Source organism: Pristiophorus japonicus, chromosome 4 (genome assembly GCF_044704955.1).
Source record: "Pristiophorus japonicus isolate sPriJap1 chromosome 4, sPriJap1.hap1, whole genome shotgun sequence".
In the NCBI taxonomy this organism is placed as follows: Eukaryota; Metazoa; Chordata; class Chondrichthyes; family Pristiophoridae; genus Pristiophorus; species Pristiophorus japonicus.
This window is the reverse complement of record NC_091980.1, coordinates 298,019,265-298,042,962: the sequence shown is the minus strand read 5'-3', so window position 1 is coordinate 298,042,962 and position 23,698 is coordinate 298,019,265. Positions and strand designations below refer to the sequence as shown.

The 23,698-nt window shown below is 43.8% G+C and overlaps 1 protein-coding gene across 2 annotated transcripts in view; it reads left to right on the top strand.

Annotated features, from left to right (window-relative positions):
• Positions 1–23,698, top strand: part of alkbh1 (alkB homolog 1, histone H2A dioxygenase) — a 64,049-nt gene that overhangs the window by 17,470 nt on the left and 22,881 nt on the right. The window contains exons 2-3 of one of the 2 annotated variants that reach the window (XM_070879617.1): positions 11,989–12,097; positions 15,019–15,181. In XM_070879617.1, the coding sequence (XP_070735718.1) occupies positions 11,989–12,097; positions 15,019–15,181 (272 nt within the window). Of the gene's footprint in view, positions 1–11,988; positions 12,098–15,001; positions 15,182–23,698 lie in introns of both variants that reach the window. The other variant, XM_070879618.1, reaches the window with a different exon arrangement.

Genomic DNA, 23,698 nt, shown 5'->3' with positions numbered 1-23,698 from the left:
CTTCAATGACTGATGTACCATGACACCCAGGTCTCGTTGCACCTCCCCTTTTCCTAATCTGTCACCATTCAGATAATAGTCTGTCTCTCTCTTTTTACCACCAAAGTGGATAACCTCACATTTATCCACATAATACTTAATCTGCCATGCATTTGCCCACTCACCTAACCTATCCAAGTCACTCTGCAGCCTCATAGCATCCTCCTCGCAGCTCACATTGCCACGCAACTTAGTGTCATCCGCAAATTTGGAGATACTACATTTAATCCCCTCGTCTAAATCATTAATGTACAATGTAAACGGCTGGGGCCCCAGCACAGAACCTTGCGGTACCCCACTAGTCACTGCCTGCCATTCTGAAAAGTACCCATTTACTCCTACTCTTTTTGCTTCCTGTCTGACAACCAGTTCTCAATCCACGTCAGCACACTACCCCCAATCCCATGTGCTTTAACTTTGCACATTAATCTCTTGTGTGGGACCTTGTCGAAAGCCTTCTGAAAGTCCAAATATACCACATCAACTGGTTCTCCCTTGTCCACTTTACTGGAAACATCCTCAAAAAATTCCAGAAGATTTGTCAAGCATGATTTCCCTTTCACAAATCCATGCTGACTTGGACCTATCATGTCACCTTTTTCTAAATGTGCTGCTATGACATCCTTAATAATTGATTCCATCATTTTACCCACTACTGAGGTCAGGCTGACCGGTCTATAATTCCCTGTTTTCTCTCTCCCTCCTTTTTTTAAAAAGTGGGGTTACATTGGCTACCCTCCACTCGATAGGAACTGATCCAGAGTCAATGGAATGTTGGAAAATGACTGTCAATGCATCCGCTATTTCCAAGGCCACCTCCTTAAGTACTCTGGGATGCAGTCCATCAGGCCCTGGGGATTTATCGGCCTTCAATCCCATCAATTTCCCCAACACAATTTCCCGACTAATAAGGATTTCCCTCAGTTCCTCCTCCTTACTAGACCCTCTGACCCCTTTTATATCCGGAAGGTTGTTGGTGTCCTCCTTAGTGAATACCGAACCAAAGTACTTCTTCAATTGGTCTGCCATTTCTTTGTTCCCCGTTATGACTTCCCCTGATTCTGACTGCAGGGGACCTACGTTTGTCTTTACAAACCTTTTTCTCTTTACATATCTATAGAAACTTTTGCAATCCGCCTTAATGTTCCCTGCAAGCTTCTTCTCGTACTCCATTTTCCCTGCCCTAATCAAACCTTTTGTCCTCCTCTAAATTTCTGAGTTCTAAATTTCTCCCAGTCCCTGGGTTCGCTGCTATTTCTGGCCAATTTGTATGCCACTTCCTTGGCTTTAATACTATCCCTGATTTCCCTTGATAGTCACGGTTGAGCCACCTTCCCTTTTTTATTTTTACGCCAGACAGGAATGTACAATTGTTGTAGTTCATCCATGCGGTCTCTAAATGTCTGCCATTGCCCATCCACAGTCAACCCCTTAAGTATCATTCGCCAATCTATTCGAGCCAATTCACACCTCATACCTTCAAAGTTACCCTTCTTTAAGTTCTGGACCATGGTCTCTGAATTAACTGTTTCATTCTCCATCCTAATGCAGAATTCCACCATATTATGGTCACTCTTCCCCAAGGGGCCTCGCACAATGAGATTGCTAATTAATCCTCTCTCATTACACAACACCCAGTCTAAGATGGCCTCCCCCCTAGTTGGCTCCTCGACATATTGGTCTAGAAAACCATCCCTTATGCACTCCAGGAAATCCTCCTCCACCGTATTGCTTCCAGTTTGGCTAGCCCAATCTATGTGGAGAGAGATGTTGTCACAGCAGGCTTGTGATGAGTAAATGCATCGCATTTCTGACTTGAGCCTTGTAGCTGGTGAAGAAGCTTTCAGGCATCAGGAGTGAGTGACTTTACACGACACTAAAAGCATCTGACCTTATCAACTTTTACTGAATGCCGCTAAACACGAAAGCTTACTGATCTTACTAGAAATGTGTCTACCTAGATCAGTGTTCTAAAGTAGTAACCTCTCTTAGCTTGCTCCAGCAGTTGACCTATATTCTGTAAGCAATCTTTCAATAGCAACCTAATACAGCGCTTATCATTTTCTGAATCAACATGTGTAGGTGGATAGCTGGACAAAGGTGATTGGAAACATGGCTTGTGTCTGGTGCTTGGTTTGCCTATTTCCTACTTTTTGCAGTGAGTTTAAAGCAATGTAGCTTCTCCGTAATAGGTTCCAATATAAGCTACCACAACCTGTGAATTATAATAGTTATTTAGGGCTTTTCACATGGACAAACATTTCACCCCACCTCTCTCTTGTGCCCTTCATTTGTAACTTTCTTATTGTACACCTCTCCAAAGCTGTGCTGTGTCTTTTTTTAAAAAAAAAAGGTCTGGCTAATGGCTGCTTTTAGGAAAGCTGAAATATTCTATATCGTAAGAGAATGCTATTCTTCCACTTTATCTGAATGGTAAGAATCATGCTTCATTAATTTTGTACTTATTAGCAATTAACAAAGGCATGGATGACGTGAGGAAACAGCAGCGGATGAGCTGAGGCAAAGGCGGAGACGGAGGTGGAAATAAGCGGTCTTAGTTATGCTGCGGATATGTGGTCAAAAGCTCTTTTCAGCGTCAAATATGACACCAAGATTGCGAACAGCCTGGTTCAGCCTCAGACAGAAGTTGGGAGAGGGATGGAGTCAGAGGCTAGGGAATGGAGTTTGTGGCAGGGACGGAAAGCAATGGCTTCGGTCTTCTAAATCTTCAATTAGAGACATTTTCTGCTTATCTAGAACTGGATGTCGGACAAACAGTCTGACAATTTGCAGATCCGTGGAGGGGTTGAGAGAAGTGATATTGAGGTAGAGCTGTGTGTCATCAGCATACATATGGAAACTGACGCTGTGTTTTCGGATGAATTCGCCAAGGGGCAACATGTAGATGAGAAATAGGAGGGGGCCAAGGATAGATCCTTGGGGGACACCAGAGGTAACAATGCTGGGATGGGAAGAGAAGCTGTTGCAGGTGATTCTCTGGCTACGGTTAGATAGGTTAGAATAGACAAGTGTAGTCCCTCCCAGCTGGACAACGGTGGAGAGGCATTGAAGGTTAGCGTGGTCAACCGCGTCAAAGGCTACTGACAAGTCAAGAAGGATGAGGAGGGATAGTTTGCCTTTGTCACAGTCACAAAGAATGTAATTTGTGACTTTGAGAGCCGTTTCGGTACTGTGGCAGGTGTGGAAACTGGATTTGAGGGATTCAGGCATAGAATTGTGGGGAAGATGGGCACGGATTTGGGAGGTGACAACATGTTCAAGGAATTTGGAGAGGAAAGGGAAGTTGGAGATAGGGCAATAGTTTGCAAGGATGGAGGGATCGAGGATTTGGTTTTTGAGGAGAGGGGTGATGACAGCAGATTTGAGAGAGAGGGGGACAGTACCTCAGGAGAGAGAACCGTTAACAATGTCAGCTAACATGGGAGCCAGAAAACGAAGTTGGGTGGGAATAGGGTCGAGGGAGCAGAAAGTCAGTCAGGATGAACTCACAAAGGTCATGAGGGGAGATCGGAGAAAAGCTGAAGAAAGATGTGAGGTTAGGATGGGGGGCTTCCTTATAAGAAGTTTGGCCCGGTGGACTAGAGGAAGGAAGGGAAGAGGCAGAGGCGGCCGAACGGATGGTCTCCATTTCAGAGACCAAGAAGTCCATGAGCTCTTCAAAGTTATTGTTGGAGGTAAGGGTGGAGACTGGGGAGAGGGGATTTAAAAGCCAGTTTGCAGTGAAGAATAGAATCCGGGGTTTATCTTTACATTCCAGAATGATTCTGGAATAGTGAGCGATTTTGGCAGTTGAGAGCAGGACCCGATCGTGCTTTATGTGGTTCAGCCAGAACAGGCGGTCAATGGCTAAACCAGTTGTTTGCCATATCTGTTTAAGTCTGCATCCCTTGGACTTAAGGGAGCGAAGATCGGCACTGTACCAGGGGGAACAGCCAGGGTGAGAGAGAGTAATTGTATTAACAGGGACTAGGGCATCAAAGGTAGTGGTGAGGGTGTGATTGAGCAAATAGCTGCAGAAATATGGTGAATGGAGGGCCAAAGGCTGGACATAAGTGTAGTTGTAAGAGAGTCAGGAGATAGTTTTTTTTCTAGAGGTGGATACAGAAGGAGGTGGGGGAGGGGCGGTGTGGGAGGGTGGAAGGATGATGTGGGTGGAGAGCGATACGGGGAAGTGGTCAGAGATGGCCTTATCTGTGATTGACACGATGGGAGTAGCGAGGCCACAAGAGATGGCAAGGTCAAGGGGCTGGCCGTGAATATGGGTTGGTGAGTTTACATGTAGGGAGAGATTAAGGGAAGATCGGAGGCTAGTGAACTCCGAGGAGAAAGAGCATGATGAATTTAGATGGAAGTTGAAATCACCAAGGTTGAGAAGTCGTTCACAGCAGAGGCCGAGGGAGGTAAGTAATGAAGAAATATCGGTAATAAAATTTCAATGGGTTGAGATCTGGCCTGGGTAAATTGGAATCAAAGATTGGCAGGCAAAACTGTAATCAAACAATGGGCTGCCTTTAAAGAGGAGATGGTTTGGGTATAGTCAAGGTGCATTCCCACGCGGGGGCAAGGTAAAGGCAACCAAAACCGGAGTTCCCTGGATGAAGAAAGAGATAAAGTAAGATGAAGCAGAAAAAGAGCACGTGTGACCGATGTCAGGTTCAGAATTAGGCTGAATATAGAAAGTTCAGAGGGGAAGTGATAAAGGAAATAAGCGGGGCAAAGTGAGAGTATGAGAATAGATTGGCAGCTAACATAAAAGGGATTCCAAAAGCCTTCTGTTGGCATATAAACAGGTAATAAGAGGAGGGGTGAGGATGATTAGGGACCAAAAAGCTGACCTGCACATGGAGGGAGAGGTAATGGCTGAGGTACTAAATGAGTACTTTGCATCTGTCTTTACCAAGGAAGAAGATGTTGCCAAAGTCATAGTGAAAGATACATAGTTGAGATACTGAGAAAATGTTAATTCTGCTTCTCTCTCCACAGATGCTGCCTGACCTGCTGAGATTTCCAGCATTTTCTGTTTTTATTTCAGATTCCAGCATCTGCAGTATTTTGCTTTTGTATTAGTTGAGATACTGGATGGGCTAAAAATTGATAAAGAGGAAATACTAGGAAGGCTGGCTGTACTTAAAGTAGATAAGTCACCAGGACTAGATGGGATGCATCCTCGGATATTGAGGGAAGTAAAGGTGGAAATTGCAGAGGTACTGGCCATAATCTTCCAATACTCCTTCGATATGAAGGTTGTGCCAGAGGACTGGAGAATTGCAAATGTTACACACGTGTTCAAAAAAGGGTGTAAGGATAAACCCAGCAACTACAGGCCAGACAGTTTAACCTCGCTGCTGGGAAAGCTTTTAGAAACGATAATCCGGGAAAAAATTAAGTCAATGGGACAAGTGTGAATTAATTAAGGAAAGCCAGCATGGATTTGTTCAAGGCAAATCGTGTTTAAGTAACTTGATTGAGTTTTTTGATGAGGTAACAGAAAGAATTGATGAGGCGAATGTGATTAACTTGGTGTACATAGACTTCCAAAAGGCATTTGATAAAGTGTCACGTAATCGGCTTTCCAACAAAGTTGAAGCCCATGAAATAAAAGGGACGGTGGCAGCATGGATACGAAATTGGCTAAGTGACAGGAAACAGAGAGTAGTGGTGAACGGTTGTTTTTCGGACTGGAGGGAGGTATACAGTGGTGTTACCCAGAGGTCGGTACTGGGACCACTGCTTTTCTTGATGTATATTAATGACTTGGACTTGAATGTACAGGGCACAATTTCAAAATTTACTGATGACACAAAACTTGGAAGCATAGTGAACAGTGAGGGGGTTAATGATAGACTTCAAGAGGTCATCGACAGGCTGGTGAAATGGGCAGGCGTGGCAGATTAAATTTAACGCAGAAAAGTGTGAAGTGATGCATTTTGGTAGGAAGAATGAGGAGAGACAATATAAACTAAAGGGTACAATTCTGAAAGGGGGTGCATGAACAGAGAGACCAAGGGGTAATATGTGCACAAATTGTTGAAGGTGGCATGGCAGGTTGAGAAAGCGGTTAAAAAAGCAAACAGGATCCTGGGCTTTATAAATAGAGGCATAGAATACAAGGCAAGGAAGATATAATGAACCTGTATAAAACACTGGTTCGGCCTCAATTGGAGTATTGTGTCCAATTCTGGGCACTGCACTTCAGGAAGGATGTGAAGACCTTGGAGCGGCTGCAGAAAAGATTGACAAGAATGGTTCCAGGGATGAGGGACTTCCCATGGATAGACTGGAGAAGCAAGGGGTGTTCTTGCAGAAGAGAAGGTTGAGAAGAGATTTGATAGTGTTTACAATCATGAGTAGCGTAGACAGAACAGATAGAGAGAGAAACTGTTTCCATTGGAGGAAGTGTCGAGAACCAGAGGACACAGATCTAAGGTGATTGGCAAAAGAACCAAAGGCGTAGTGAGGAAAATCTTTGTTAAGCAGCGAGTGATTATGATCTGGAATTCACTGCCTGAAAGGTGGAGGCAGATTCAATCTTGGCTTTCAAAAGGTAATTGAATAAGTATCTGAAGGAAAAAAAATTGCAGGCCTACTGGGAAAGGGCAGTGGAGTGGGACTAGCTGAAGTGTTCTTGCAGAGAGCCAGCATGGACCAAATGGCTTCCTTCTGTGCTGTAACCATTCTATGAATCTAAGGGCCCGAGTTTGGTGAAACATAAGTTCCACCAAGTACTGTCCAAACGACCGCTAAGATCCTGACGGTACTTTGGGCGGAAATTTCATGAAAAAATGTGGGAAAGACACCCCCCAGTGGCAAAAATGGGCCTTGCACGCCGATTCTGGGCAGCAGCGGGCAGTAGCTCCCATTCTGGGCGGCAAATGCGATCCTTGGCAAAGTACCGCGAAGATAGAGTCGGGCCCAGGGAGGGGGGAAACTGATAAAATAAAAAGTTTCCAAACCAGAAATCCTTCAGAGGACCCCATCCACCTAAATCCCTGCAAAAGAAATAAAGAAAAGTAGTCGTTCAGGTAAAACCTGCCTCCATGCAGCAGTCTTTTCCGCTGCTGGAGCGGAGGACGGCCCGGACCAAACTGGGAAAGCAGCGGGCGGGAGGACTCTCGTGAGGGTTGCACGCCGGCGCGTGCCAACGGACAGTACCCAGCGGTCTTCTCTCCCCGCTGGCGTGTGAGCAAGATGAAACTCGCTCGAAGGGGAGAGTGCCCAAAAAACATCGAGACCGCCGCCGACGGTAAGTCGCCCAAACTCGGGCCCATAGTCTTTATTTTAACCCTATTTTAATAGGGTTAAAAGGATGACCTAATGCATTATGCTTGCCGGTCTTTTTTAACATTAAATTAATTTTAAAAAGAATACTCTCGAATATCTCTCGAGTAATGTCCATTAAAATAAAACCATCTGCTTTAGGAGAGTATTTGGTTTGTGTTTTAAGAATGAGAATTGCTTTCATTATCTTTTTTCCCATTTGGATAAAGTTACTGTAAAGATGATTTTTTGTTTGATTTGATTAGTTGAAATAGTGCACTCTGATCTAAGTTAAAGGTTCAGCAGAAGAGATACGGCAGGTTGAGCTAAACGGTGCAGTATCATGGCATACTGCAACATCATGGGTTAATGATCATATATTAGTGCAGCTCCTTCCATATTGGCCCAGCATCTCCACTGCACCAGTTCTCCTGATTTAATCGCATCAGCACTCATATAACCCAAAAGGTGTTAAAGTTAATCATTTTTTGTAATTATTTTAATTTTTAAGAGGAGTTCCAGTTGTGACGATTCGCTTTCAAATATATTTTTTATGTACTATACCAAAATTATACCCATCGTGGAGTTGCACACTGTTGCAGCCTAATCTAATTTTAAACTGTGCTTCTGCAAGGTTATGATTGCCTTGCATAATGTGCACTTGCATTTTACTGAGGCTGTAACAGCCCTTCAATGCTCTCCAATTGGTGCGATGCTAAATTCCCTGTAGGGACGTTCCGTTTAATTGGTTTCTTTGCCAGTCGACTGTCTCGATGATCTAAGCTTTAAAAAGACAAAAAACATGTAAAAGGTTATTTCTGAGGATACTGAAGCTTTGTTTTTCGATAAACTGCTTGAGTAAACCTCGCTACACTATCATCCTTGCTTTTAACACTTGAAAAGATCGCTTCCAGTAGAAGGAATTTTCACACACAGCATTTCTTTTGTATGAATGACAATGTATATTGTCATACATTTGTAAATATCTTTTTCCCCCCCATCTCACTCATTATTCATATGCAAACAATCATTGCGAATTATCTTTGTAAATTATTTTATTTGGTGTGCGTCAATCAGTGTTGTATTTCCTTATTGAAAGCACACTGTTCCTCGTCTCTTCCAGTGGCATTCCTTAATGCGTGACTGGCAAGTGGGTGACTGGGTTGGGGTAATTGGCCCGAAAATTGTGGTCACAGGCTTCCTGCGGGCGGACGCCTCCAACCGAAAAAATCTTTACGAAAGTACCTGGTAGTCCCGAAGGAACGTAGACTGGCGGTCCAGAGTATGGGCTCTCACATCCCAAGAATGCAAGCACAACTGGGATCACGATACAATAAAAAAATTTTAAAACACGTTACATATTTAAAATTAAATGAAATTGAATTTAATTAAATGTTTTAGAAAAAATATATATTTTTGAATTTTTTTTAATATGTTTTAATAATAAAAATAAACTGACAATGGACAGGGTTTTTAATACAAAAATTAGTAATAACATTTAATTTTTCTGTTTTATAACTCTTACGCTGGTAAAGGTAGGTTATACGCCTGCTTTTACCAGGTGTAAGAGCTTGAAGGATATTCGCTGGGCAGGAGTTGGGCAAAAACCCAAATCTCTGCCCGCGAAGGCCCTTCTCCCGGGGATGCGTGCAATCTGTCAAGACATTTTGACAGATCGCAAATGCCAGTTCTTGGTGCGTGCGCAGCGCATGCAGAGAACCGCCATTTGCGAGGCCTCTTCGGGTGCATGTGCGCATCGTACGCACCCAGAGAGGCCGCAATTTATTGCCAGTTATCTTGCTCTCTCTTGTGCCCTCACTTAGCCCTGCCCGTCCCTCGCTTAAGGTTAAACCAGTAACTGCAGCAAGGATAGAGCAATTTGAGGGTAAATGAGTTAGCCATGACCAACATAGGTTGGATGGGAGGCCCTGTGATGGTGACTTGCTTAGGAATGCATGATGTGAGACCCTGTTACAAGCTTTAGAGATGTCTAAGGCAATAACAGATGATTCAACAACTTGTTAAGTAGAAGGCAACATCAAACGGTTACAAAATGAGGAGTATACTGATATATACTGAAAGCAAAATGTGAACTGTTTAGAAAAGTCATCTGCACCCTGAGCTCCTGTATTTAGTTAATTTAACCCAGCACTAGTCTGAAAATACTACGTTCTAACAGACTTGTTCAGAGTACTCTGAGACACCTAGGGTGAAGACAGTCTATTTCTGTTCTTCAATCATTTGGTTGCTCAATACTGTGATATCAAAGCAGAATGGTGCATGAAAATCCTTTTCAGTTTCAGACACAGCTTGTGTCTTTTTAAAAGTCGAACGTTTCTACTTAGAAGGTTACTCTTGTGCTCCATTAAATCCCACTAGCTCTAAGACTCTCGACAATTGTTTGCCAAGTAAGTGATTAGATTGATCTTGACGCAGGATCTGCCACTTCCTGTATTTAATTCCATTTCCACATGCTCATTCTTTTGAGCTTGGTCTTTGGGATTACATCTGGAAATTTGGCCAAGATCTGCGGCAAACTTGAGTGGCCTAAAAACCAAAGGATTATGTGTTTGGCGTAATGAAGAATAATCGTTTCTATATTTCAATTATTCTAGAGGTGAATTGGGAGGGGACTGCGATTTGTACAATTATGTATAATTGCAATATAGTCCAAAAGCACTTCCTTCCCTCCGCTTCACTGATGACGATATAGATGTTACTGTCCACCCATTTAAAAGCACCGGTGTATATCTTGCACCCATGTCATGCGAAGCCTCAAATTGTTTTAAAAAAGCAGATAAGTGGTGGTGTGAATGTAATACCATCTCAGTTCCATCAAACAGCATATGTGTGCTTTTATAGCAATGTAAAGATTTTTCTTTAACACAGCGACATTGGGGTCAATGATTTCAACACTTCCAGTGATGGAGGTTAGGGGAGAAAGATGATCCACAATTCCTGCTGCAGCACTGATGGATGTTACTGAATATTGACTCTTGTTCCTTGCTGCCATGTTGTTCTTGCAGCTGCCAAATTGGATGCGACAGAAGAAGGGCCAGAGTGTGGGATCTGTTACTGATGTGCCTTCAACATTGCAGTGGCTGGTGGCTCAGGTAGCCTGCCCCTCATTGATTGAGCCAACACCTCGGAATACAGAGTGAAACCTTCTACCGTTTAGCAACACTCTAATTTTTACACTACGCGTTAGATTCTGCACTCTTGCTGTCAACATGTAGAATTGCTGAGAATAGCATAGAAAAAGGAATCAATATTAACAGGAAATGTTGTCACTTGACCTTTTAGTATCGAATGGTATAATAGCAAAGGGCCCATCAAGAGTTTTCCACGAGTATTTCTGCTTTTTCCTACTACCGAATTCCAATAATACACTAATTCAAGAAATGCACAGTTTTAAATATGCAGTTCTCGCCAATCATTATTTTCTCTCTCTCTTCTGCATCACTAATTCCATCTGGCTCTAGTTTTTTTTAATGCAATTTACATTTTTTTTTATTCCTTGCAAGAGTTCACAGTGCAGCAGATGTCCCATCCAGTGTGAACTTGTCAGTGTTCATAATGATTCCGCTGAATGTGCTTCACTGGCTATTGCAGCTGGATGACCTGTACATAAACGTCCCGAAAGATAGAAACGAGCCCTTTAGACATTGGGGCCCTTTCATTTGGAGTCTGATGAACAGTAGAGATACTTGCAGTTGACAAACCATCATGCAGTTGACAATAACACAATAAAATGTACTGTAGAATACTCTTGAAATACAGTCGCTTTAGGAAGATAAGAACAGGAGTGGGCCATTCAGCCTGTGCCACCATTCAACTAGATTGTGGCTGATAGAAACATAGAAAACAGGTGCAGGAGTAGGACATTTGGCCCTTCGAGCCTGCATTGCCATTCAATAAGATCATGGCTGATCATTCCTTCAGTACCCCTTTCCTGCTTTTTCTCCATACTTCTTGATCTCCTTATCCGTAAGGGTCATATCTAACTCCCTCTTAAATATATCTCATGAACTGGCATCAACAACTCTCTGCGGCAGGGAATTCCATAGGTTAACAACTGAAGAAGTTTCTCCTCATCTAAATGGCCTACCCCTTATCCTAAGGCTATGTCCCCTGGTTCTGGACTTCCCCAACATCGGGAACATTCTTCCCGCATCTAACCTGTCCAGTCCTGTCAGAATCTTATACGTTTCTATGGGACCCCCTCTCATCCTTCTAAACTCCAATGAATAAAGGCCAGTTGATCCAGTCTCTCCTCATCTGCATCTTAACTTCATTTGTCTGCCTTGGTTCCACCTCCCTTAATACCCTTACCTAGCAAAAATCTATCAAACGAAGTTTTGAAATTTTCAATTGACTTAGCCTCAACAGAGTTCCAGATTTCCGCTACCCTTTGTGTGAAGAAGTGTTTCCTGATTTCACCCCTGAACAGTCTAGCTCTAATTTTAAGGTTATGCTCCCTTGTTCTTAACTCCCCCCACCAGAGGAAATAGTTTCTCTCTATCTACCCTATCAAATCCTTTAATCATCTTAAACACCTCAGTTTGATCACCAATTGATCATCTATACTCCAGGGAATACAATATTCAATGATCACTTTAATAATTCAAGTGATCTGCCAAATCATTGTGTAACTTTTTCTTTCCTTTGTAGGTGTTGCTGGTGCCACTTAATGTGACCTCCATTAGCGATCAGGATGCCAGTAAAGCTGGACTGCAGCCAGTTTGCAAGTGGAAAGCTTATAGTTTAGATGGCTATCCAGGTACTGTATGTCATCCAACATGAGCACGGTTTAGCATCATTGCCAGTGAAGTATGAATGGAATTACTGTACATGTTGCTTAGAATGGTGAGTCTGACCAGTCTTGCATCCTGCGACAGCTTAATCTGGCAGTGGAGAACCCCCCCCCACCCAACTTTGTAGATTCAAAATAAATAATCATAGAATCATACAGCATAGACAGAGGCCGTTCGGCCCATCGTGCCTGCGCTGGCTCTTTGAAAGCTGGGAAATACATTGTACAAGACTGCACTGGGTTTTTGGATGAAAGGTGCTGGAGTTCGGCAACGTTGCTCTCGGAACATTGAGCGCTGTCCAGGTGACTTGGCTGTCTGCAAGTAGTGAAGATCATAATCGGTTAAATTGATCTGGCAGTAGATTAACTGCAGATTCTCTTTTTCTGCATCAGCTGTAGGGAATGGTGTTCTGCTACTTTGTACTTTCCAGATGGCTGAGCTTGTCTTGCCATTAATAGATGTCACTACAGAATCTGGGACATACTCACCCTCACTCTCACTCACTCACTCGCTCCTTTTTATTTCCTCTTTTGAAATAGTATTACTATGGTATATTGGTTTTTCTTTCAGCCAGATAGATCTGATCTCAAAACATGTATTTGGCATTAAAAGGGCTAATAGTGAAAGCTCTGTGTTATATTCTCCAAGGGGAGAAAATAAATGAGAATATTTTAAAATTTCGATCACTTACAAAGAGTTGGCAGTTGTGTTTGTAGTTTCATCACTCTGCTTATACTTTTTAAATATATATTTACGATATAAAAATCCAGCTTTACAAATACTGAATCAAAGGCCTCTTATTTCTTGTAGGGACTGAGAGAATGCGCCAGCTGCCTGGAAGCAATAAGTAGTTTCTGATCCTTTAGGCCCTTGAAAGGCTCAAATGAACATTCGCAAATCTAAAGAATTTCTAATGTAGGAGTGTGAGATGGTGAGAATCCTAATTCAGAATGCCAGGAGAGGTGTGAGAATATCAACCTGTACAGTAGGGTGCAGATAGATAAAACCATTAAAAAGGTCCCACAGTCTTTTGAATTTTCTAAGTAGGGACATAGAATACAATAGTAGCTGAGAATACATGATGGTTGCACTGGGTAACATAAGCAGAATTAAAGTGCCTTTCCCCCATCCCTGATTGCTCTCTCCTTAATAAACACTGACAAGAATTCTAAATTTAGTCAGGCAGAGGGTGCTCAGCACCAGATCTTCTCCAATAACATTACACTGTCCATCCCTGGTGGATAGCAATCTCAATTTTTTTTTTAAACTGGGCAATTTTAAAAGAACAGTCTTTGAAAGAAAAACTGTTTTTCAGCAAGCACTTTTCTATAAAGAGTGTTTAACAGCCTAATGGCTGAACTTTGACGTCATGTAAAGATATGCATTCATATCTCCTTACAAACAAGATCATAACTTTATATCTGTTATCTCTGTGTACCTTTTATCATTTCTAAGTGATGTACTATATATATCCAGAATACAGCTGAAGACTTCCTGAGCACCCACTGTTTTGAATATATTCATCGATGGGCAGACCAGATGAGCAAACAACTCGTGTTGGTCCGAGTTGCCTGGTTTTTGGTTAGCTCTTGTCAGAAAAGCTTTTCTATCCAAGATCCCATATGTAATCTCTTGCTTTTTCATGAGTAAGAAAAGCCATGATTTTGGCAGGGGAGAAGGAACGACAAATAGATTTGCCCATGTGTCACTTCATAGAAATTTATGGCGCAGAAGGAGGCCATTCGGCCGACAAAGAGCCATTCAGCCTAATACCACCTTCCAGCAAAAGGTCCGTAGCCCTGTAGGATATGGCACTTCAAATATATATCCAGTACTTTTTAAATGCGATGAGGGTTTCTGCCTCTACCACCCTTTCAGGCAGTGTGTTCCAGACCCGACCACCCTCTGGGTGTTATCTAGAACCAGGGGGCACAGTCTCAGAATAAGCGGTCGCCCACCTAAAACGGAGATGAGGAGGAATCTCCTCCCTCAGTGGGACGTGAATCCTTGGAACTCTCCACCCCAGAGAGCCGTAGAGGCTGAGTCACCGAATATATCCAAGGTGGAGATAGACAGATTTTTGAACAATAGGAGAGTCAAGGGTTATTGGGAGCGGGCAGGGAAGTGGAGTTGAGGCCAAGATCAGATCAGCCGTGATCTCATTGAATGGTGGAGCAGGCCCACTGCTGCTCTTATTTCCCACATTCCCATGTAAATCCTTAATGCATGCAAATTACTATACAGTGATGCAGGGTCAGTGTTCTTATATTTGAAGCCCAGTCAATTGTACATACAACAGAATTAATTAGGCAAATTTAGATTTAATTAAGTGAAATGATTTTCTTAATTGTATTTTCTTATTCGTTCCGGAATGTGGGCGTCGCTGGTAAGGCCGGCATTTATTACTCATCCGTAATTGCCCTTGAGAAGGTGGTGGTAGACGCCTTCTTGAACCGCTGCAATCCGTGTGGTGAAGGTACTCCCACAGTGCTGTTAGGGAGGGAGTGCCAGTATTTTGACCCAGCGACGATGAAGGAACGCCGATATATTTACAAGTCAGGATGGTGTGTAACTTGGAGGGGAACTTGCAGGTGATGGTGTTGCCATGCACCTGCTGCCCTTGTTCTTCTGTGTGGTAGAGGTTACAGGTTTGCTCTCGAGAACATAGTGGTGAGCCACCTTCTTGAATCGCTGCAGTCCATGTAGTGAAGGTACTCTCACAGTGCTGTCGGACATTAACAATGTTTACTGCACTGACAAATTACAGTATGGACACTTCCTCTAGGATTCTCACCGATCCTTAGAGTTTCAGGGATACATTTGAAAATGTTTTGGTGTAAATGACTTGACTGATCATTCTATCTATCCAGTTCTGTTTTTCTATTAGGATTTACATTCATTCCGGACCCCTTTCTTCCTGGATGGCAGCATTACTGGGCAAAGCAATGTTTGAAAACCTACCCTCAGAAACCAAACGTCTGCAACCTGGACCTTCACATGTCGCCAGAGGAAACCACAGACCTATGGGAGCAAAGCAGAGAACAGCTGAGGTAACTGCTGCAAACTGGGAGATACCCTGCTAATTGATGAGCCTTGGTTTTTCCTCATTTACAGCCGTTATTAACGTTATTGCCGACAGTTACAGCACTCCACTTTTATTTTACAGAGTTGCAGGACCTGGGTATGACCCAAAGACTCAGCTTGTGGCGAGTTCCTCAAATCGCCGATGTGCTGTGCAGAATAGTGAGCGATGTGATCACAATGCTCTCTGATCATTCCCGACTCTCTTATAACTGCACTTATCAACTCCCAACTGTCCAGCTTTTGGCCCTCCATTCATCATGACATTTCTGCAGCTACCAATCTGCTCAATCACACCCTCACCACCACCTTTTTGATGTCCTAGTCCCTGTTAATACAATTACTCTCTCGCCCTGGCCGGTCCCTCGGGTACAGCCCTGATCTTCGCTCCCTTAAGTCCAAGGGATGCAGATTTGAACGGATGTGGTGGACAACTGGTTTAGCCATTCACCGCCTGCTCTGGCTGGGCCACATAAAGCACTATCGGGTCCTGCTCTTGTCTGCCAAAATCGCTCACTTATTCCAGAATCATTCTAGAATGTAAGATAAACCCCGGCTTCTATTCTGCACTGCTAACCGTCTTTTTAAACCCCTCTACCCAGTCTCCACCCTCACCTCCGACAATAAGTGTGAGGAGCTCATGGACTTCTTTGTCTCTTCCTTCCTTCCTCTAGCCCACCGGGCCAAACTTCCTCTAAGGATCCCCCCTGCCCTAGCCCTGACCTCACATCTTTCTCCAGCTTCTCTCCGATCTCCCCTTATCCTGTCCATGAGACCCATTTCCAGCTCTGTTGACCCTATTCCCACCAAACTGCTGACCACCCAACATCCTTTTCTGGCTCCTATGTGAGCTGACATTGTTAACGGTTCTTTCTCCTTGGATACTGTTCCCCTCTCCCTCAAATTTGCTGTCATCACCCCTCGCCTCAAAAAAAACAACCATCTCCAACCTCCCTTTCTTTTCCAAGGTCCTTGAACGCAGTGTTGTCGCTTCCCAAATCCATGCCCGTCTTTCCCGCAATTCCATGTTTGAATCCCTCCAATCCGGTTTCCACGCTTGCCACAGTACCGAAATGGCTCTAATCAAAGTCACAAATTACATCCTTTGTGACTGTAACAAAGGCAAAATATCCCTCTTCTTGACTTGTCTGCAGCCTTTGACACAGTTGACCACGCTATCCTTCTCCAACGCCTGTCCACCGTTGTCCAGCTGGGTGGGACTGCACTTGCCTGGTTCCATTCTTATCTATCTAATCGTAGCCAGAGAATCACCTGCAATAGTTTCTCTTCCCGCCCCGCATCGTTACCTCTGAAGTCCCCCAAGGATCTATCCTTGGCCCTCTCCTATTTCTCATCTGCATGTTTCCCCATGACGACATCATCTGAAAACAGTGTCAATTTTCACATGTATGATGACACCCAACGCTACCTTACTACCACTTCTCTCGGCCTCTCCACGGTTTCTAAATTGTCAGACTGCTTGTCCGACATCCAGTTCTAGATGAGCAGAAATTTTCTCCAATTGAATATTGGGAAGACAGAAGTCATTGTTTTCAGTCCCCGCCACACACTCCATTCTGACTCCACCTCTCTCCCCAACTTCTGCCTGAGGCTGAACTTAGACTGTTCGCAACCTTGGTGTCATATTTGACCCTGAAAAGAGCTTTTGACCACATATCTGCAGCATAACTAAGACCGCCGATTTCCACCTCTGTAACATCGCCCATTTCCACCTCTGCCTCAGCTCATCTGCTCACCAATGCCTTTTTTAGCTCTAGACTTGACTATTCCAACACACTCCTGGCTGGCCTCCCACATTCTACTCTACGTAAACTAGAGGTGATCCAAAACTCGGCTGCCCGTGTCCTAACTCGTACGAAGTCCCACTCACCCATCACCCCTGTGCTCGCTGACCTACATTGGCTTCCGGTTAAGCCTCGATTTCAAAATTCTCATCCTTATTTTCAAATCCCTCCATGGCCTCGCCCCTCCCTATCTCTGTAATCTCCTCCAGCCCCACAAGCCCACCCCCCCCCCCCCCCAGTGATGTCTTCACTCCTCTAATTCTGCCCTGCGGAGCATCCCTGATTATAATCGCTCCACCATTGGTGGCCGTGTCTTCTGTTGCCGAGGCCCCAAGCACTGGAACTCCCTGCCTAAACCTCTCCACCTCTCTACCTCTCTTTATTCCTTCAAGACGCTCTTTAAAACATACCTCTTCGTCACCTGCGCTAATTTCTACTTGTCCACCTCGGTGTCAAATCTTTCATCTCAATACTCCTTTGGAGCGCCTTGGAACGTTTCACTATGTTAAAGGCACTATATAAATAGAAGTTGTTGTTGTTGTTGAAGTCAGCTGGATTTATAAGCCTTGAATGAACAGTGAAATGGTTGTGATAACTTTTCAGGCGTACTTTAATCTATGTGGTGGTTAGTTGCATGTTTTGGAGAACAAATGTGTTTGTCAATTTCTCCCCATCCCCAGCCACACACCATTCCCAGTCTGAAAAAGCTGCTTCTCGACTTCGCCAATGCTCTTCTTCTATCCTCCCTTAGTGTGTGTGTATGTGTGTGTGTGTGTCCATAAAGTATATGTGCCAAAACTTGGTCATTTTTTTGAGCCTCCTTTCCTTCCCTCTGTTATTAATGATGTGCTTCTCCAAACTCCTACCAACCCCCACCTCTCTCCAAAGTATACACTTTCCATCTCCCCCCCCCCCCCCCCCCAAAAAAAAATTCCTCAAATAATATTTATTTCAATTCAGATAAAACAGATTTAACAAAATTCTAACATAATTAAAACACAATGTTAAAAGTAGATTAAAGCACAGGTAACATTAGCAGCTATACCCTAAACAACCGGCTGGAGGATTGAAAGCAGCGTGTGTGCTTTGCAGAGTCCTCTCTTCACATCGCACATCTTCAACCTCTCCCACTTTACTGCTTTGATGGATGGTCCCTTTCTGCTTCTCCTTCCCTGTGGGAGAAGTGCCTAATTTTCCAGCTTCCACTTGCTGATTCTCCCTGATAGTATGTCGGAGATTTGGGGAATTCACCATAGGCTGAATCCTTGGGTCGTACCCAGGGCCTGCTACTCTGTGAAAGAAAAAGAGAGAGTGTTGGAAATGCTCAGCCAATCCAGCAGCATCTGAAAAGAGAAAAGACAGCATAACGTGAATCTGTTTGCAGAACTTTGTAAATACTTTTATTATTGCTGCTCTATGCTGCAACCTGCTTCTGAAACATTTAGTACATTTGTTGAATCTCTGACTAGTTCAATGTCTGGACCAAATTCAAAACAAATATCGAGTCAGGTTACCTTCACTCGCAGTATCTTAGAAACATCGAGCCTGCACCACCATTCAATAAGATCATGGCTGATCATTCCCTAAGTACCCCTTTCCTGCTTTCTCTCCATACCCCTTGATCCCCTTAGCCGTAAGGGCCATATCTAACTCCCTCTTGAATATATCCAATGAACTGGCATCAACAACTCTCTGCGGCAGGGAATTCCACAGGTTAACAACTCTCTTGAGTGAAGAAGTTTCTCCTCATCTCAGTCCTAAATGGCCTACCCCTTATCCTAAGACTGTGTCCCCTGGTTCTGGACTTCCCCAACATCGGGAACGTTCTTCCCGCATCTAACTTGTCCCGTCCAGTCGGAATCTTTTATGTTTCTATGAGATCCCCTCTCATCCTTCTAAACTCCAATGTTGATCCAGTCTCTCCTCGTATGTCAGTCCTGCCATCCCAGGAATCAGTCTGGTGAACCTTCGCTGCACCCCTTCAATAGCAAGAACGTCCTTCCTCAGATTAGGAGACCAAAACTGAACACAATATTCCACGTGAGGCCTCACCAAGGCCCTGTACAACTGCAGTAAGACCTCCCTGCTCCTATACTCAAATCCCCTAACTATGAAAGCCAACGTACCATTTGCCTTCTTCACTGCCTGCTGTACCTGTATGCCAACTTTCAATGACTGATGAGCCATGATACCCAGGTCTCGTTGCACCTCCTCTTTTCCTAATCTGCCGCCATTCAGATAATCTGTCTTCACGTTTTTGTCCACAAAGTGGATAACCTCACATTTATCCACATTATACTGCATCTGCCATACATTTGCCGACTCACCTAACCTGTCCAAGTCACCCTGCAGCCTCCTAGCGTCCTCCTCACAGCTCACACCGCCACCCAGTTTAGTGTCATCTGCAAACTTGGAGATATTACACTCAATTCCTTCAGTCAAATCATTGATGTATATTGTAAAGAGCTGGGGTCCCAGCACTGAGCCCTGTGGCATTCCACTAGTCACTGCCTGCCATTTTGAAAAGGACCCGTTTATCCCGACTCTCTGCTTCCTGTCTGCCAACCAGTTCTCTATCCACGTCAGTATATTACCCCCAATACCATGTGCTTTGATTTTGCACTCTAATCTCTTGTGTGGGACCTTGTCAAAAGCCTTTTGAAAGTCCACATTCACTGGTTCTCCCTTGTCCACTCTACTAGTTACATCCTCAAAAAATTCCAGAAGATTTGTTAAGCATGATTTCCTCTTCATAAATATACGCTGACTTGGACCGATCCTGTCACTGCTTTCCAAATGCGCTGCTATTTCATCCTTAATAATTGATTCCAACATTTTCCCCACTACTGATGTCAGGCTAACCGGTTTATAATTACCTGCTTTCTCTCTCCCTCCCTTTTTAAAAAGTGGTGTTACATTAGCTACCCTCCAGTCCATAGGAACTGATCCAGAGTCGATAGACTGTTGGAACATCATCACCAATGCATCCACTATTTCTAGGGCCACTTCCTTAAGTACTCTGGGATGCAGACTATCAGGCCCCGGGGATTTATCGGCCTTCAATCCTATCAATTTCCCGAACACAATTTTCCGCCTAATAAGGATATCCTTCAGTTCCTCCTTCTCACTAGACACTCAGTCCCCTAGTACTTCCAGAAGATTATTTGTGTCCTCCTTCATGAAGACAGAACCAAAGTATTTGTTCAGTTGGTCTGCCATTTCTTTGTTCCCCATTATAAATTCACCTGAATCCGACTGCAAGGGACCTACGTTTGTCTTCACTAATCTTTTTCTCTTCAAATATCTATAGAAGCTTTTACAGTCAGTTTTTATGTTCCCGGCAAGCTTCTTCCCCCTCTTAATTAAACCCTTTGTCCTCCTCTGCTGAATTCGAAATTTCTCCCAGTCCTCAGGTTTGTTGCTTTTTCTGGCCAATTTATATGTCTCTTCCTTGGCTTTAACACTATCCTTAATTTCCCTTGTTAGCCATGGTTGAGCCACCTTCCCCGTTTTATTTTTACTCCAGACAGGGATGTACAATTGCTGAAGTTCATCCATGTGATCTTTAAATGTTTGCCATTGCCTATCCACCATCAACCCTTTAAGTATTATTTGCCAGTTTATTCTAGCCAATTCAAGCCTCAAACCATCGAAGTTACCTTTCCTTAAGTTCAGAACCCTAGTTTCTGAATTAACTGTGACACTCTCCATCTTAATAAAGAATTCTACTATGTTATGGTCACTCTTTCCCAAAGGGCCTCGCACAACAAGATTGCTAATTAGTCCTTTCTCATTACACATCATCCAGTCGAGGATGGCCAGCTCCCTATTTGGTTCCTCGACATCCCTAATACACTCCAGGAAATCCTCCTCCACTGCATTGCTACCAGTTTGGTTTGCCCAATCAATATATAGATTAAAGTCACCCGTGATAACTGCTGTACCTTTATTGCATGCATCCCTACTTTCTTGTTTGATGCTGTCCCCAACCTTACTACTACTGTTTGGTGGTCTGTACACAACTCCCAATAGCGTTTTCTGCCCCTTGGTATTCCGTAGCTCCACCCATACCGATTCCACATCATCCAAGCTAATGTCCTTCCTAACTATTGCATTAATCTCCTCTTTAACCAGCAATGCTACCCCACCTCCTTTTCCTTTTATTCTATACTTCCTGAATGTTGAATACCCCCTGATGTTGAGTTCCCAGCCCTGATCATCCTGGAGCCACGTCTCTGTAATCCCAATCACATCATATTTGTTAACATCTATTTGCACAGTTAATTCATCCACCTTATTATGGATACTCCTTGCATTAAGACACAAAGTCTTCAGGCTTGTTTTTTTAACACCCTTTGTCCTTTTAGAATTTTGCTGTACAGTGGCCCTTTTTGTTCTTTGCCTTGGGCTTCTCTGCCCTCCACTTTTCCTCATCTCCTTTCTGTCTTTTGCTTTTGTCTCCATTTTGTTTCCCTCTGTCTCCCTGCATTGGTTCCCATCCCCCTGCCATATTAGTTTAACTCCTCCCCAACAGCACTAGCAAACACTTCCCCTAGGACATTGGTTCCGGTCCTGCCCAGGTGCAGACCGTCCGGTTTGTACTGGTTCCCACCTCCCACAGAACTGGTTCCAATACCCCAGGAATTTGAATCCCTCCCTGCTGCACCACTACTCAAGCCACGTATTCATCTGCGCTATCCTGCGATTCTTACTCTGACTAGCACGTGGCACTGGTAGCAATCCCGAGATTACTACTTTTGAGGTCCTACTTTTTAATTTAGCTCCTAGCTCCTTTAAATTCGTCTCGTAGGACCTCATCCCATTTTTTACCTATGTTGTTGGTACCAATGTGCACCACGACAATTGGCTGTTCTCCCTCCCTTTTTAGAATGTCCTGCACCCGCTCCGAGACATCCTTGACGCTTGCACCAGGGAGGCAACATACCATCCTGGAGTCTCGGTTGCGGCCGCAGAAACACCTATCTATTCCCCTTACAATTGAATCCCCTATCCCTATCGCTCTCCCACTCTTTTTCCTGCCCTCCTGTGCAACAGAGCCAGCCACGGTGCCATGAACTTGGCTGCTGCTGCCCTCCCCTGATGAGTCATCCCCCTCAACATATGGAGTGTAAAGTCATCTGAGAACTCACATTTAGAGTGGAAACGAGTCTTCCTCGATTTTGAGGGACTGCCTATGATGATGATGAGTGGGTAGCACTCACCCCTGTGTTAGAAGGTCGAGGGTTCAAGTTCCACTCTAGAGACTTGAGCACAAAAATCTCGGCCGACACTCCAGTGCAGTAATGTTGGAAGGTGCACTGTCTTTCAGGTGAGACGTTAAAACGAGGCACCCTCTGTCCCCTCAGGTGGATGTAAAAGATCCCATGGCACTATTTCAAAGAAGAGCAGGGGACTTATCCCCAGTGCCCTGGTCATTATTTATCCCTCAATCAACATCGCTAAAACAGACTATCTGGTCATTATCACATTGCTGCTTGTGGGAGCTTGCTGTACACAAATTGGCTGCCACATTTCCTACATTACAACAGTGATTATACTTCAAAACTAGTTCATTGGCTGTAAAGCACTTTGGGACATCCGATGGTCGTAAAAGGCGCTATATAAATGCATGGCTGTCTTTTTTTTATTTTTTTTGAAATGTGAAAGACAGGCTGTGGTCAGGACCAATCCTTGAACAATAGATACAACTTGAGTTAGGATCTCTTCCTCGAATGCCCCTAAATATGCTTCGACTCCAAAAGCAGGCATGGAGAGAGAGTTAATAACCGGCATCAGCCCTTTGAATTCTGCAGTGTAATGGACATGACTGTAGAGATGGGTAGTTTTCAGCACTGAAAGCAGAATGACCAAACTCCTCTTGCCAATGGAGAATGCATTTCTGTTCTTTTTGGGGAAATGTGAAGAGAAAGTTCTCTCGGTAAGTTTTCAGAATGACATATGACTGCACATTTGAGGTGCTTGTTCCTAGCTGGCAATTGGAGTAAGTTGCCATCTAGTTCACGTCTGGAGCTCAAATGCTTATGAAAACTGATGAGAAGAAATGTACCATTCAGGCTTTTTTTTTGTTGCACATTGCTTCCTGCTGTATCTCCTGTTACCTCTCTCACATTTCTTGTTCCGCCAGCTAATAAAAGCCATGATCACATATCAAATTTGAAACTTGCTAATTTTACACTTGGAAGCCATGCAGTACGGTTTCTGCACTAACTTATTACACTACATGCAGTGTAAACATTCCCGATTCTCATCACTAGCAGCATCGTCACATGACTAATTGTACTACAAAGCGTACAGTACAAGGCCTCTAAAGAAACCAAATCTAGTAAATTCAGCTGTCTAATCTCTATGCGAGGAAAGCATAGTACCAATATTGAGATCTTTCTGTAGCAGCATGTATAAAGGAGACTGGTTTTGAGAGCAAGGATGCTCACCCACCTGTACCATAAGAACATAAGAAATAGGAACAGGAGTAGGCCATACGGCCCCTCGAGCCTGCTCCGCCATTCAATAAGATCATGGCTGATCTGATCATGGACTCAGCTCCACTTCCCGGCCCGCTCCCCATAACCCCTTAGCGTTTAAGAAACTGTCTATTTCTGTCTTAAATTTATTCAATGTCCCAGCTTCCACAGCTCTCTGAGGCAGCAAATTCCACAGATT